General features: G+C 42.9%; 1 protein-coding gene across 2 annotated transcripts in view; it reads right to left on the bottom strand.

Moving 5' to 3' along the window:
* Positions 1-1,239: 1,239 nt before the first annotated feature.
* The window catches only part of PPP1R16A (protein phosphatase 1 regulatory subunit 16A), a 101,683-nt gene continuing 88,118 nt past the window's right edge, over positions 1,240-14,804 (bottom strand). For both annotated transcript variants that reach the window (XM_033935192.1, XM_033935193.1), the window contains exons 8-10: positions 7,932-8,061; positions 7,547-7,712; positions 1,240-3,851 (exon numbers count right to left, since the gene is read on the bottom strand). In XM_033935192.1, coding sequence (XP_033791083.1) covers positions 3,432-3,851; positions 7,547-7,712; positions 7,932-8,061 — 716 coding nt within the window. In that variant the 3' untranslated portion in view covers positions 1,240-3,431. The remainder of the gene's footprint in view (positions 3,852-7,546; positions 7,713-7,931; positions 8,062-14,804) is intronic.

Raw genomic sequence — 14,804 nt, forward strand, 5'->3', positions numbered from 1 at the left:
GCGTTCAAACCACACATCACGCAACTCAAGAGTGTGGTGCAGTGGTTAAAGCTACAGTCTCAACACCCTGAAGTTGTGGGTTCAAACCACACCATACTGCTCTTTGTGACCCTGGGCAAGTCACTTAATCCCCCATTGCCCCAGGTACATTAGATGGATTGTGAGCCCACCAGGACAGACAGGGAAAAATGGTTGAGTACCTGAATAAATTAATGTAAACCGTTCTGAGCTCCCTTGGGAGAACGGTATAGAAAATTGAATAAATAAAAATAAATAAATATGGCCATGGGAGGTGAATAGGTGGCTCAGAGTCATTCCTCAAATTTGTGCGTGGTGTGGTAAAATATTGGAGATGTCTGTCCAAATTGGATGCCGGAAATTACACCTTGTTTCAGAAGTTGTGAAGTCCTGCCACCCAAAACTGACACAATGCTATTCTTTAACGAGCGTTGCATTGTCCAGGGAGGGAATTAAGATCTGAAAATGGTAGGAGACTATCAATGGAGAGAGAGAGGAATGTGATGCATGCAAGGGTTGGGAATAGAGGCCTGCATGGGAAAAGGGATATCGGGAATCCCGTGGGTCCCACGGGACACCCGCAGGGATCTCCCCCAGGTCTACGGGACCTCCCCAGGGATCTCCCCCTGGTCTACAGGACTCCTGCAGAGATCCCTCCCAGGTTCACAGGATTCCTGCGGGGATGAAACTGGGGTTCCCGAGGCCTGGAAAGAGAATTAGTAGAAGATAGACTGTACTGTATCATCCTAGGCCCAAGTTGGGGTATTCTCTTGCCCCTTTTCTCTCTCTTGTTTTCAAGTTTCAAGTTTATTAAAAAAAAAAAAAAATTGAAACCGCTTAATCAGGTTTCTAAGAGGTGTACAATATAAAATTTACATAAAAACAGATTAAAATTCAGGGATACTAGACAAAACCAAAGTGGCTTAGTAAAACACATAAGACGACATATGGACTTACTTCAAACAATAGGAAAGAACTACAATCATGAAAGAAAAAGCAAAATAAAAAAGGAAAAAACAATAGGTTAGGGTAAAATTTGTTTGTTTTGTCTTTAAGAGGACAGTTATTATCCAAAGGCATCCTGGAACAAAAATGAGTGGACCTTCAGTGCTAACTTGTGTTGCTGACTTGCCTTTGTCTTCGCTCTTCACAACACGAGTCTTAACCAGAAAACTAAAGGTCGGAGAGGAAGAAACGGAGAATGAGAGACACACAATTCAGTCTGTGGTCTGCTGTGTTTTATTGTCAAATACAGACATCACATATGCATATCAAAGGTTTCATCACTAAACTTCAGTCTTTTAAATATAGATGATATAAACAAACTTAGAATTCATCACATCTTAAAAAGGAAACACCTTTTGGTTTTCTTTTTAAAATGCACAGTATCTACATAGCCTCTCCCCACGCTTGCTTGAGTCTCACAGCTTTTAAGAAGCTGAAATTTTTGGGGATGGGGCAGAGACCACATCAATCTCAACCTCTGAATACCCAGAAGGCTTCTCTCCAAGAAAAGTGTCCCAGCCAGCATCAGTGATGACCTCTGGAGAAATGACCTGCATAAGGTCACCAGGGGACCTTCAAGTCTTTCAGAGGGGGCTAAGTCAGGCCTGGGTTTGCTTCTATCCCCCAGTAATGGGCTCACAGTTCAAATTTCTATCCATATACCAAAACTTTAAGTCCATGGATGCAAGACTGGCTCAGCCTCTTCCTTGGACATCTGAAGGGGTCTCCAGCACTCCACCACTGTGCTTTATAACATAAGTCCCAACAGCCCACAAAGAATCTGAGAGGAATATGCAATGAACTCTATCAACCGTATGTCATAAGGACAGTTGCTCAATCACTATGCAGGTCTCGGAGGCGATCTCCTGTCCCCCACCCCTTTTAAAAATAATTGCAGGATAAGCCCAGCCCTAACCGTCTTCCTTCACCGGGAAAGGGAGTTGGGGATTGGTCCCATCATATAAACATGGCTGTCCTTCTAAAGTATGCTGTTTCTGCCTCTGTGAATAAGAGTTACAGATCATGTACTGTCCCCTCTTCACTCCCTTCCAGGTGAAGAAACTCACAGAGGGATGAAACTGAGCTGGGTTTTCTGTCTATTTAAACTAAAAACAAAAAACAAAACAAAAAAAAACAACAAAAACAGACACCTGCACTGTTCAAGAAAGATCACATGGTGTCTACACCACTTCACTGTGTCGTGTTTTACAGTACCCAACGCAAGGGAAAGAAATGCTCATTTGTCCTCTTCCCATTAAAAATGTTAAGCTTTTCAGTTGCTATTGAAAATTATTGCAGCTGAGGGCCCCCAACCCCCAAAAGCAGCTACTTTTGGTCCTATATCCCACAGAAGAGGCCTGGGACGATTTATCGGGGCTGATTCAGCACACCCGTTTCATTGTTGAATCAGCCACGATTAATTGTCCACAGCAGCACTGGGCCTCTTGTGGGGTGGCACCTCCACCCACAGCACCCCCTGCATCCCCAAGTACCTGGCCTCTTGTGGTAGGGCTATGCTCACTCCCCCCCAAGTAGAAGTGCTCCAAAAGCCCCCCCAAATAAGAGCGACTCCCCCAACATCTCACCCTCTTAAGGTAGAAGCACCTCCCGCCTGCACACCTCTTGAAATGTTCACTGGCGTGAGCAACATCTTCGACCCACTGTTTGCGCTGGCCTAATCTCCCCTCTGACCTCATGTCCTGGCCCCGTGACCAGGAAGTGACATCAGAAGGGAGCTAAGGCCAGCTGAGCAAACTTTTCAAGCAGTATGCAGGGGAGGGAGGGGAGGCAGAGAGGCGAAGAGGCCCCAGCAGTGGGGGAAGGGGCAGGGGGGCAGAGAAGAGAAGCGGCAGGAGGAGAGGCACTGGCGGGGAGAGGGGTGGAGGAGAGACACCGGGGGCACGATTCATCGCGTCAGTGTTGAAACGTCCCGCGATGAATCGTCCTACTCCGCCACCGAAGAGCATCTTATTGGAGCGTGCAGTGCGGTACATGTATGAACCAAATAAGCTATTTTGCTGCTCTTGTTAAAATGACACTCCCAGACCTCAGACCAGTTTATAGTGTTTCAAAAAGAAGTAAATTGTTGAGTACACCAGGAGAACTACTATTTTTTTTTAAGTGCTTTGCAGTACCGTCAGGGTGCAGCTTCCCTTTAAAAAGGGAGAGAGAAAAAACCACAGGGCTACAGGTCTCTGGGAGCCACAGGACTGACCCACACAGAAACCAGCTCCACTATCCTCTGAAAGAAAAGTCACTTTGGTCCATTCTTTGTTACAGTTTTGAACTTATGCTCTGCAGGCAAACACCCTTCCATATGCACATGAGCAAGAGTGAAACAGAGCCGCCTTTCTTCCTTCTACCCCCCCTCCTTTCCCCAGCCTCCCAGGCCCTATTTATCCCCTCGGTCACATGAAGTTACAGCAGGGTCTTTGCTCTGTAGGGGGCTCTTCTGTAGGGGCAATCAGTTTCAGAAGGGGAGGGTCACTGCCAGCTGTTGAGCAATGGACCAAGTTCTGCTGGGAGTTTGCTGTGGAGAGTTCCCTTGGCGTTTCTGCTGGGTCCACCGTCTGCTCAGCGGCCGGGAGATCCTCAGAGTGGTACCGCTGCAGCTTGGCAGCTGCCCGCTGACGCTTCAGGTCTGCCAAAGTGTGGTGGCACTTCTCGAGGCTCAGATCTGCAGACAGGCCCTGTTCCCTGGCACACTGGTAAGACACACTGCGATCCAGTCGCTTAGTGTAGGAGTGCTTGGGGTGGGGAATGCTGCCGTTCCTCTGTGTCACAGGTGTGCCCTGATGTGATCCGACTAGATCTTCTGCTGCGGTTCCCTGTAGGAGAGACAAAAATCATCAACACAGGCTCCAAGAGCAGCTGAATCTAAAATTTACAAACAGTGGCTCAACCAAGAACTATGGCATAACATAAGAGCTGCAAACAATAAGGGTTTCAACAGAATAACAATGCTAACTCTACTTTAATGTTGAAAAGGATTAAAACCACAGAAAGATGGGATAACAATCTATCTGCAAAGGTAGCAGGTGGAGAAAAATGCCTCAGAATAAAGTGACAGTCACAAACAGAGGTAGTATAGTGTTGTCATGAGTCATTGGCATAAAAAAACTCCAACCTGTATAACATAAGAGCTCAGTGCAAAAATTATTTTTACAGTGGGAATTCTGATTCCACTTGCTCAAAACGAGTCTGTGGTCATGGGATTCTTCATTATTCCCCAACTGATAGAATTATTTTTATATTTTTATACTTTTATATATCATTTTTAAACTTCTTTATAACTTATTAAATAGATTTAAAAGTGTAGTCACTTATCTTAAATCCTTATTGGTTCTCCTTCCCGACGCGTTTCGAATTCCTTTTTCAAGGTCGGGGGAACTAGAAAGGAACATAAATATACATTATACCTTCTGCTACTTCTAAAAACTAAAATAGTTATAAATAGCAGTCACTCACCGAAAAGATAAGGGTAAACTTACTCCAGTTTTTAGATAGCCTGTGGCAGAAAACTGGAGTAAGATTACCCTTATCTTTTCGGTGAGTGACTGCTATTTATGACTATTTTAGTTTTAGAAGTAGCAGAAGGTATAATGTATATTTATGTTCCTTTCTAGTTCCCCCGACCTTGAAAAAGGAATTCGAGACGCGTCGGGAAGGAGAACCGATAAGGATTTAAGATAAGTGACTACACTTTTAAATCTATTTAATAAGTTATAAAGAAGTTTAAAAATGATATATAAAAGTATACAAATATAAAAATAATTCTATCATTTGGGGAATAATGAAGAATCCCATGACCATGGACTCGTTTTGAGCAAGTGGAATCAGAATTCCCACTGTAAAAAGAATTTTTGCACTGAGTGATTGTTTGATTGGTTTATAATAAGGAGTGAGTCTATTGTTTTGGTAGATAACATAAGAGCTGCCATACTGGGACAGACCACAGGTCCATCGAGCCCAGTTTCCTGTTTCCAACAGTGGCCATACCAGGTCCCAAGTACCAGGCAGAAACCCAAAGAGTAGCAACATTCCAGAGTTGAGACTGTGATGTCATAATGCCTCATTCCACCAATGCCTAAGAACCAAACTCATCAGTGATGTCACAATGCCTGGACTGTCCTATACTCGGCTCACATAAGACTTGCCATACTGGGACAGACCGAAGGTCCATCAAGCCCAGTATCCTGTTTCCAATAGTGGCCAACCCAGGTAACAAGATCCTAAACAGTAAGAAATATTTTAAACTGCTTATCCTAGGAATAGACAATGGTTTATGGACTTCTCTTTTAGGAAGTTATCCAAACCTTTTTTAAACCCTACCAAGCTAAGTGCTAAGTGCCACAATCTCTGGCAACAAATTCCAGAGTTTAATGACACGTCGAGTGAAGAAATATTTTCTCCTATTACTTACTAGCTGCAATTAATGCCTCCCTAGTCTTAGTAATTTTGGAAAGAGTAAACAAGCAACTCGCACCAAATACTAGTGGATCAGAATTATTACTATAAAAAGATACAAAATAGCCAAGTGGGTTCAGGCTGTAAACTTGTAACCATTTAACACAAAAGACGCAAATGATGAAACAATTTTAAACGGGTGGAGGAAAAGACTTCAAGAGCTCAGTGAGCTAGAGCTTTGGACCCATTTAAAATTGCTTCATTTCTGTCTTTTGCGTTAAATGGTTACAAGTTTAGAGCCTGAACCTGCTTGGCTATTTTGCACCTTTTTTAAGAATATTTCTTCTCTTTGTGAGGTGCTGTGAACAAGGCTGCCCTGTGAACTTCTAAAAGCTAAGTTACTCAGCATTTCATATTCTGCTCTTTTCACTGGTTTTCAGCATTATATCTGCTTAATTTCTCTTCTCTTCCCTGTTTCTTACTAAAAAATAAAAATAAAAAAGCACAAAAAATAAACCCTTCTCTTTCCTCTGTTAAATCTTATTTCCTCTTCCTCTTCATAGGAAAAAGGGTAAGACTTTGTTAACTCTAATTAAATCCTGGTGCCTGTGGCTCAGGGTGACTAAAGTAGGGGAAATCCTGTTATAAATCCTGTGTTTTAGGGTAGCACTGATAGAACCTGCATTTTTGTTTAAAATACTGTGTTTTAGGTGGTATAGAGCCTATATTTCTGTCTTACTAGTATTCAGCCATTGTTTTCTGCTGATTAGGTGGAGAAGGGAGGGGCTCTGTTTTACTTCTAAGGTTAATTGCATTATCTTTGGGACATTGCTGTGAACAAGGCTGCCCTGTGAACTTCTAAAAGCTAAGTTACTCAGCATTTCATATTCTGCTCTTTTCACTGGTTTTCAGCATTATATCTGCTTAATTTCTCTTCTCTTCCCTGTTTCTTACTAAAAAATAAAAATAAAAAAAGCACAAAAAATAAACCCTTCTCTTTCCTCTGTTAAATCTTATTTCCTCTTCCTCTTCATAGGAAAAAGGGTAAGACTTTGTTAACTCTAATTAAATCCTGGTGCCTGTGGCTCAGGGTGACTAAAGTAGGGAAAATCCTGTTATAAATCCTGTGTTTTAGGGTAGCACTGATAGAACCTGCATTTTTGTTTAAAATACTGTGTTTTAGGTGGTATAGAGCCTATATTTCTGTCTTACTAGTATTCAGCCATTGTTTTCTGCTGATTAGGTGGAGAAGGGAGGGGCTCTGTTTTACTTCTAAGGTTAATTGCATTATCTTTGGGACATTGCTGTGAACAAGGCTGCCCTGTGAACTTCTAAAAGCTAAGTTACTCAGCATTTCATATTCTGCTCTTTTCACTGGTTTTCAGCATTATATCTGCTTAATTTCTCTTCTCCTCCCTGTTTCTTACTTAAAAAAAACAAAAAAAGCACAAAAAAAACAAACCCTTCTCTTTCCTCTGTTAAATCTTATTTCCTCTTCATAGGAATAAGGGTAAGGCTTTATTAACTCAAATTAAATCCTGGTGCCTGTGGCACAGGGTGACTAAAGTAGGGAAAATCCTGTTATAAATCCTGTGTTTTAGGGTAGCCACTGATTTGTGTTAAAGCCTACATTTTTGTTTAAAATACTGTGTTTTAGGGTGGTATAGAGCCTGTATTTCTGACTTACTAGTTTTTAGCCATTGTGTCTGCTGATTAGGTGGAGAAGGGAGGGGCTCTGGGACAGTGCTGTGAACAAGGCTGCCCTGTGAACTTCAATAAGATAAGTTGCTCAACATTTCATATTCTGCTCTTTTCACTGGTTTTCAGCATTATATCTGCTTAATTTCTCTTCTCCCTGTTTCTTACTTTAAAAAAAACCCCCAAAAAGCACAAAAAAAATAAATGTTTTATTTTGTTTGGCATTAATATTGCGTTCTCCCTGCTGATTAATAATAATAGCTAATAATAAGAATAGCTTTACTTATATCCTGCCATACCTTTTCAGTTCAAGACAGTGTACAAGAGGTGCTGTGAGAGGGGGACAGGTTCCCTCCCCCCTACTCTCTTGCAAAAAAATTATTCACTCAGGAAAAAACAGAAAGTTCTGGGGACTCACGCTGGTAATTTGCTCCTGTAGTTCTGCATTGGTCTGTCGGTCCTCATCCTCCTGCTCGGTCTCCGTTTCCCGCTGTCTCACCTGCTTCCAGACACTGGCTTCCTGCTCATGCTCCTTGCGATACAAGTTGGTGCGTTCAGTGACGCTCACTCGCCGGACAACCTTCCTGCAGGATAGAAGACGGGCTTGGCTATGTCCTGTGATCGCTTCTTATCCCCTTCACAACCTCTTTTTATCACTGCGCTGCCCCTGTCCTCCTTATAGCTGCCAGTCTTCCTGTGCCCTCCCCAATCTCTGCCTGTCTGCACTCTTCATTAGCTCCTAACCCTCTGCTGCTGCTGTTCTCTCTTCCCTTTATCGCCCACTCTGCTCGTATCCTCCTTACCCCCTACTGCCGGCACTGGACGTGCGTCGCTGCAGTGCCGACTTGTGCTTATCGTGAGATTTCATGATGGCTTCGTGTTTGTGTTTCAGTTCCAGGAGTTTTCTTCTGATCTCATCATCTCCACAAACATCTGTGGAGACAGAGAAAGAGAGAGAGTGTCAGTCATATGGGCCACAGTGTGCTGCGTAAGCCCTTCCTAGATTACAAAGGCACTGCATTGCTTCCACTTCCTAGAACCAGAGTTGTACATGTGCACAGAATTAGAGAATGACACAGGGACAAATTTATCCCTGTCCCCATCCGTCCCCACAAGTTTTGTCACTGTCCCATTCCTGTAATCTCTGCCTTAAACCACACAAGGCTCGAATACTTATGATTTTAAAGTGATTGAGGCTTGTGCAGGTGAGGACAGAGCTTGTGGGAACGGGGCAGAAAAAGAACTCGCTGGGATGGGAATATGAGTTCTCGTGGGGACAGGGAAAAATTTGTCCCCGGGTCATTCTCTACACAGAATCTCTAAAGAATGGAGCATGCAAGACATAAGGAACAAGGCTTACATAAGAAACTCTGTTTTAACCCTATATGGCACACTGTTGCTTTGGGGCAAAACACCATTTTCTGTGAGTATTGGACACAATTAACTGAAAGCAACAAACCAATAAAAAGGCCTGCCACCTAGCAAATATATATCAATTATTACTGTATATAACTGGTATGAGCCGTTGACATAAGTGGAAACGTGCTGTTTACTAGTTGAAAGTTTTTGGCCATTTAAAAAAAATCGACAAGAGTTTTTCTGGTCACGGTTGAAGTCCAAAAATGTATGAAAATATTATTAGTTTATTATTATTAGTTTATTAGGATTTTTATATACCGCCTATCAAGGTTATCTAAGCGGTTTTTACAATCAGGTACTCAAGCATTTTCCCTATCTGTCCCGGTGGGCTCACAATTTATCTAACGCTCGAACTTTGTGTGCCGTAACACTTCCTTTGAGGCATAGCAGAAGGAAATGCAGGTCTCCAACCATGTAGAAATAGTTCTCTTGGTGACAAGACGACCTAGTTTGTTGGGATCAAAGGATATAAACAGTTGAGGTGAAGTCCTGTGTGACTTAGTTCTTTGTATATAGTACGCCAAGGCACGTTTACAGTCCAATGTATGAAGAGCTGCTTCTCTAGGATGAGAACGAGGCCTTGAAAAGAAGACTGGAAGCACAATGGATTGATTCAGATAAAATTCCGTGACAACTTTTGGAAGGAATTTTGAGAGCAAAGAACCACCTTGTCATGGTGAAATACTGTATACGGTGGGTCGGAAACCAGTGCTTGAAGTTCACTGACTCGACGAGCAGAAGTGACAGCAGTCAAAAAACCCACTTTCCAAGTAAGGAACTCGAGATGAGTAGATGCTAGTGGTTCAAATGGAGGCTTCATTAATGTGGCAGGAACTACATTAAGATCCCAGACAACTGGAGGTAGTTTCAGGGGAGGTTTGGAGTTAAAAAGACCTTTCATAAACCTAGAAACCAGAGGTTGAAGTGTACATGTGCGCTAAGGGTTTTATTATAGCAGATTGTAATCTGCTTAGTTTATTTATTTAAAAAATTTCTTAACCGCCTATAACTAAGTACCAGTCATAAAAAATAAGAAACATACAACACATATTATATAAACAGTAATAGCAGTTCCTTCATATCAGTCATATTTTATAGCATTCAACAGCATATCAATACAGAAACATTCATAACCCAGAAAAAACATTTATTGAAATAATTCTTCACATAATGTAGTTTTCAGAAGTTTCTTAAACTTCTGAAAATCTACAAGAGCTCTTAGTGGTCCAGTTAACTGATTTCACAGTGTTACTCCCATGAAAGAAATAGCGGAGGACCTAGTGCTCTCATAGTGCACTGCTGAGAAACCTGTCAGCAACAATCGTACTGCTCTGAGTGGCCTATAAAGTGCCAAAGCCTGCGACAAATAACATGGGATCCCTTTGTGAATGACCGTGAACACCAACTCTATTGTCTTAAAAATTATGTGTGATCGTACAGGCAGCCAATGAAGTTTTTTCAACCACAGAGTTATGGTCGAATTTTCTCAGACTACAAAATCAACCATGCAGCAGCATTTTGAATCATCTGCAGAGCTTTATATTGCATGGTCGCAATCCTGAGATAAAGGGCATTGCAATAGTCTAATTTTGAAATAACTACTGCCTGCACCACAATGCAAAAATCAAATATCGACAGCATCGGCTTTAATCTTCTCAGTAACCGCAACTGGGGGAAAAAAAAAAAAAAGCAGATTTTACTTCAGAAAGTATCTGATCCTTCACAGTAAGGGTACTGTCCAACCAGACCCCTAATATTTTATAAATTTATAAGTGGAATAGAAATTTTTTAAATAAATACCTGAAAAGGTTTTTACTATGAGGTTTTGCCTCAATGCAAGCTTTTCAAATTCTTTTTCAGCCTCACCTAGGCCCAGATTCTCGAAATGGCACCAATATCAGCAACCACGCATTGGCACCAGTTTTGGAATCAAACCAAAAGAATACTCTGTTCCTCTAAGAATTTAAGCTGCTAAGAGAGATAACTAGTGAAGTAATTAAATTTCTTGATGACACAAAGTTATTTAAAGCTGTTAAATTGCAAGAGGATTGTGAAAAATTGCAAGAGGATCCTTGTGAGACTGGGCATCAAAATGGCAGATATGAGTAATTGCAAAGTGATGCACTTGGGAAAGAATAACCCAAAATTATAGCTATTTGATGCAAGGTTCCATCATTGATAATACATTGAAACCCTCGGTTTAGGTTGGCCACTGTTGGAAACAGGATACTGGGCTTCATGGACCTGGCAACCCTTATATTATCTTTGAGCCAATATTACATTACATTAGAGATTTCTATTCCGCCATTACCTTGCGGTTCAAGGCGGGTTACAAAAGAGATTAAAAAAAAAAAATGGAGGGTTACAATGGAAGAACATTTGTCCTTTCTAGAGAGGTAAAGAGTAGGTTATGTAGTTTCAGTGTGGCGGGAAGAGGGAGGGGGAAGTACGGTAAGTTTGAAGTTAAGACTGTTTCAGGAATTTCTTGAAGATTGTAGTTTTTATTTCTTTTCTGAAGTTATGGCTGTTTCAGGAATTCAACAATAGCTGTAGAAACCATACCTCCCTTGTTTACACCTCTGAAAAAAAAACAAATCTGAATTTTGGAATTCATTCGTTATTTCTAGGGTGACATCTTCTCCTTGGAAAGGCACAACAACTGATCAATCTTGAGACAAATTAGGTCCATAAACCTCAGTCAACAGGATGGTTGGTACAAGATTTTCAGGAAAAACAAGACGATGAAAAGATGGAGACAATGAGACACCGGAATGGTTCATGAAAGAAAGCCAACACTGCTACGTTTTGGCAAATGCCTATGTCACATGTTTCTTCAGAACTCAATGGAAATTTGTAAAAATGCCATATCACATAGAAACATAGAAACATAGAAAGATGACGGCAGAAAAGGGCCAAGGCCCATCAAGTCTGCCCACTATAGACCCTCCCCTTAAGATTAGCTAGTGTTTTGCCCTGACCCTCTTAGGGATCCCACATGGGCGTCCCATTTATTCTTAAAATCTGGCACGCTGCTGGCCTCGATCACCTGCACTGGAAGCCCGTTCCACCGATCAATCACTCGCTCCGTGAAGAAATACTTCCTGGTGTCGCCGTGAAATTTTCCGCCCCTGAGTTTGAGCGGGTGCCCTCTTGTGGTTGAGGGGCCTCTAAGAAGGAAGATGTCATCTTCCACTTCTATACGTCCGGTGACGTATTTAAACGTCTCAATCATGTCTCCCCTCTCCCTGCACTCCTCTAGAGTGTAGAGCTGCAAATTGTCTAGTCTTGCTTCGTACGGGAGACCTTTAAGCCCTGAGACCATTCTGGTGGCCATTCTTTGGACCGACTCGACCCTCTGCACGTCTTTGCGGTAGTGTGGCTTCCAGAATTGCACGCAGTATTCCAGATGAGGTCTCACCATGGCCCTGTACAATGGCATAATGACAACAGGCTTTCTGCTGACAAAACTTCTACGGATGCAACCCAGCATCTGCCTTGCCTTTGAGGAAGCCTTCTCCACCTGATTGGCAGATTTCATGTCTGCACTAATGATTACTCCCAAATCTCGTTCCGCTGAAGTCCTGGTCAAGGTCTCCCCGTTCAAGGTATAAGTTCTGCACGGGTTTCTGTTACCTAGGTGCATGACCTTACATTTTCCAGCATTGAAGCCCAGCTGCCAGGTTGAGGACCAGCATTCCAATGTGCGCAGGTCCTGCGCCATACTATCTTGTAAATTGTCCTCGCTTACCATATTACATAGTTTGGCGTCGTCGGCGAATAATGTTACTTTACCTTGAAGCCCTTGAGTCAGATCTCCTATGAATAAGTTGAAGAGGAGCGGACCCAAGACCGAGCCCTGAGGCACCCCGCTGGTCACCTCCGATGTCCCAGAGAAAGTACCGTTAACCATCACCCTCTGACGTCTGCCACTCAGCCAATCTCTGACCTATGCCGTCAGAGTCTCTCCCAACCCCATTGATTTCATCTTGTTTAACAGTCTGCGGTGTGGGACGCTGTCAAAAGCTTTACTGAAGTCCAGGTACACTATGTCCAGTGAATCTCCTTCATCCAGTCTTTTTGTTACCCAGTCAAAGAAGCTGATGAGGTTTGATTGGCAGGACCTACCCTTGGTGAATCCATGTTGATTGGGGTCCCGTAGATTCCCTTCGTTCAAGACCGTGTCCAACTGGCGTTTGATCAGTGTTTCCATGATTTTGCATACTATTGATGTCAGACTCACCGGTCTGTAATTTGCAGCCTCTGTCTTGCAACCCTTTTTGTGTAGAGGAACGACGTTAGCTGTTTTCCAGTCCAAGGGGACTGTCCCTGTACTCAGTGAGAGATTGAATAGTACGGCTAACGGTTCTGCCAGGACATCACCTAACTCCCTAAGCACTCTGGGGTGCAGATTGTCCGGTCCCATGGCTTTGTCCACCTTGAGTTTTGTTAGCTCAAAGTAAACCTCGCTGGGTGTGAATTTAAAATTACGAAACGGGTCTTTTGTGTTTGACTGTGGTTTCAATTGAGGGCCGGACCCTGGCGCCTCGCAGGTGAAGACCGAGCTGAAGTATTTATTTAGTATTTCTGCTTTTTCGGGATCTGATTCTGCGTAATTCCCGTCTGTTTTTTTCAGGCGTACTATCCCGTCTGTGTTTTTTTTCCTGTCACTGATATACCGGAAGAAGGATTTGTCCCCTTTCTTAATGTTGTTTGCTAGAGTTTCTTCCACTCGAAGTTTGGCCTCCCTGACTGCCGTTTTGACCTCTGTGGACTTGATCCTGTGTAGCAGTTGATCTTCGCTTTTCCCGGTGCGTTTGAAGGAAGCAAATGCGTTTTTCTTCTCCTTAACGAGACGTGAGATCTCTGCGGTGAACCACTGGGGTTTGTCCTTTCTTCGCTGTTTATGTGATGATTTTATGTAACGGCAGGTTGCCTTGTGTATGACAGATTTCAGGGATGACCACATATCCTCCACATTCTCTGTCTCCGTTTGGTCCTGGAGTGCCTGATGGACGAAAACTCCCATACGTGCAAAGTCTGTTCCTCGGAAGTTGAGTACCTTTGTTTTAGTGTTTGATCTATGGAAACCTTTCCTCAGATGGAACCATATCATGTTGTGATCGCTGGAGGCTAGCTTATCTCCCACGAAGATTTCTGAGACGCTTTCTCCATTGGTGAGTACTAGGTCAAGGATCGTTTGGGCCCTAGTGGGTTCCATTACCATTTGATTGAGGCGTGCTCCTCTTATGGAGGCTAATAGCCTCTTGCTTCCGCTGGTTGTTGCTGAAGGTGTGCTCCAGTCTACATCCGGCATATTGAAGTCTCCCATTAGTACAACGTCCCCCCTTAGCGCGATATTTTCTATGTCTTCGATTAGTTCCGTGTCCTTGTCTTCCGGTTGTCTCGGAGGTCTGTATACCACACCAAGATACAGGCATTTTTCTCTCCCTCTGGCCAGGTTCACCCAGAGGGATTCCCCGCTGTACTTGACTTCCGAGATTCTGGTGGTTTTGATTCCTTCTTTAATGTATAGCGCTACCCCTCCGCCTAATCTGCCCTCTCTGTCTCGACGAAGTAAGCTGTAACCCGGTATAGCCATATCACAAACATGAAAAAAGCATAACTCACATATAAAGATGATAAATGTCATATGAACACAGTACTAGTGATGAAGGCATCAAAATATGCAATAAAACCGTTATGATCAGCTATTTGTGATAGAAATTAATCTTGTTTATGAATGATACATTTTGGCCACTTAATATCAAATATTAAAAAACATATATGGCAATAGCATCATTGATCAATTATGCTAAATGTGCTTGAAAACATTTATAATAAAAATCAATGTCATTTTGCTTATAAACAAGCGCAGAGACTGCAACTTATCCTTATGGCCACTAGGTGTCAGAACACTCCCTCATTGCATAGAATAGCTCAAGTGAAACGTACTTCGTGTTTCATTGTACAGGCAGAGGTGTAGTAAGGTATGGCAGACCGTACTGGGCGCTGTCTTTGTGGGGGTGCCAGCATCTCTCCCCCCCCCCAACACCATGCTCGCACTCTCACTTCCCTGGTACCTCTTTAAAACCTTCACCAGCACCAGCAACTACTCTAGCCTGCTGTTCATGCCAGCCTGGCTCCCTCTGAAATCACTTCCAGGTCACAGGGCCTATTTGAAAGAAGCGGTGCTAACGGCTCACCGAGACCAGCAGCAGTTTCGGGAGTCCCTCTCTAGCAGGGCACCTGATCACAGT

Source organism: Geotrypetes seraphini, chromosome 2, assembly GCF_902459505.1.
Source record: "Geotrypetes seraphini chromosome 2, aGeoSer1.1, whole genome shotgun sequence".
Lineage (NCBI taxonomy): Eukaryota > Metazoa > Chordata > Amphibia > Gymnophiona > Dermophiidae > Geotrypetes > Geotrypetes seraphini.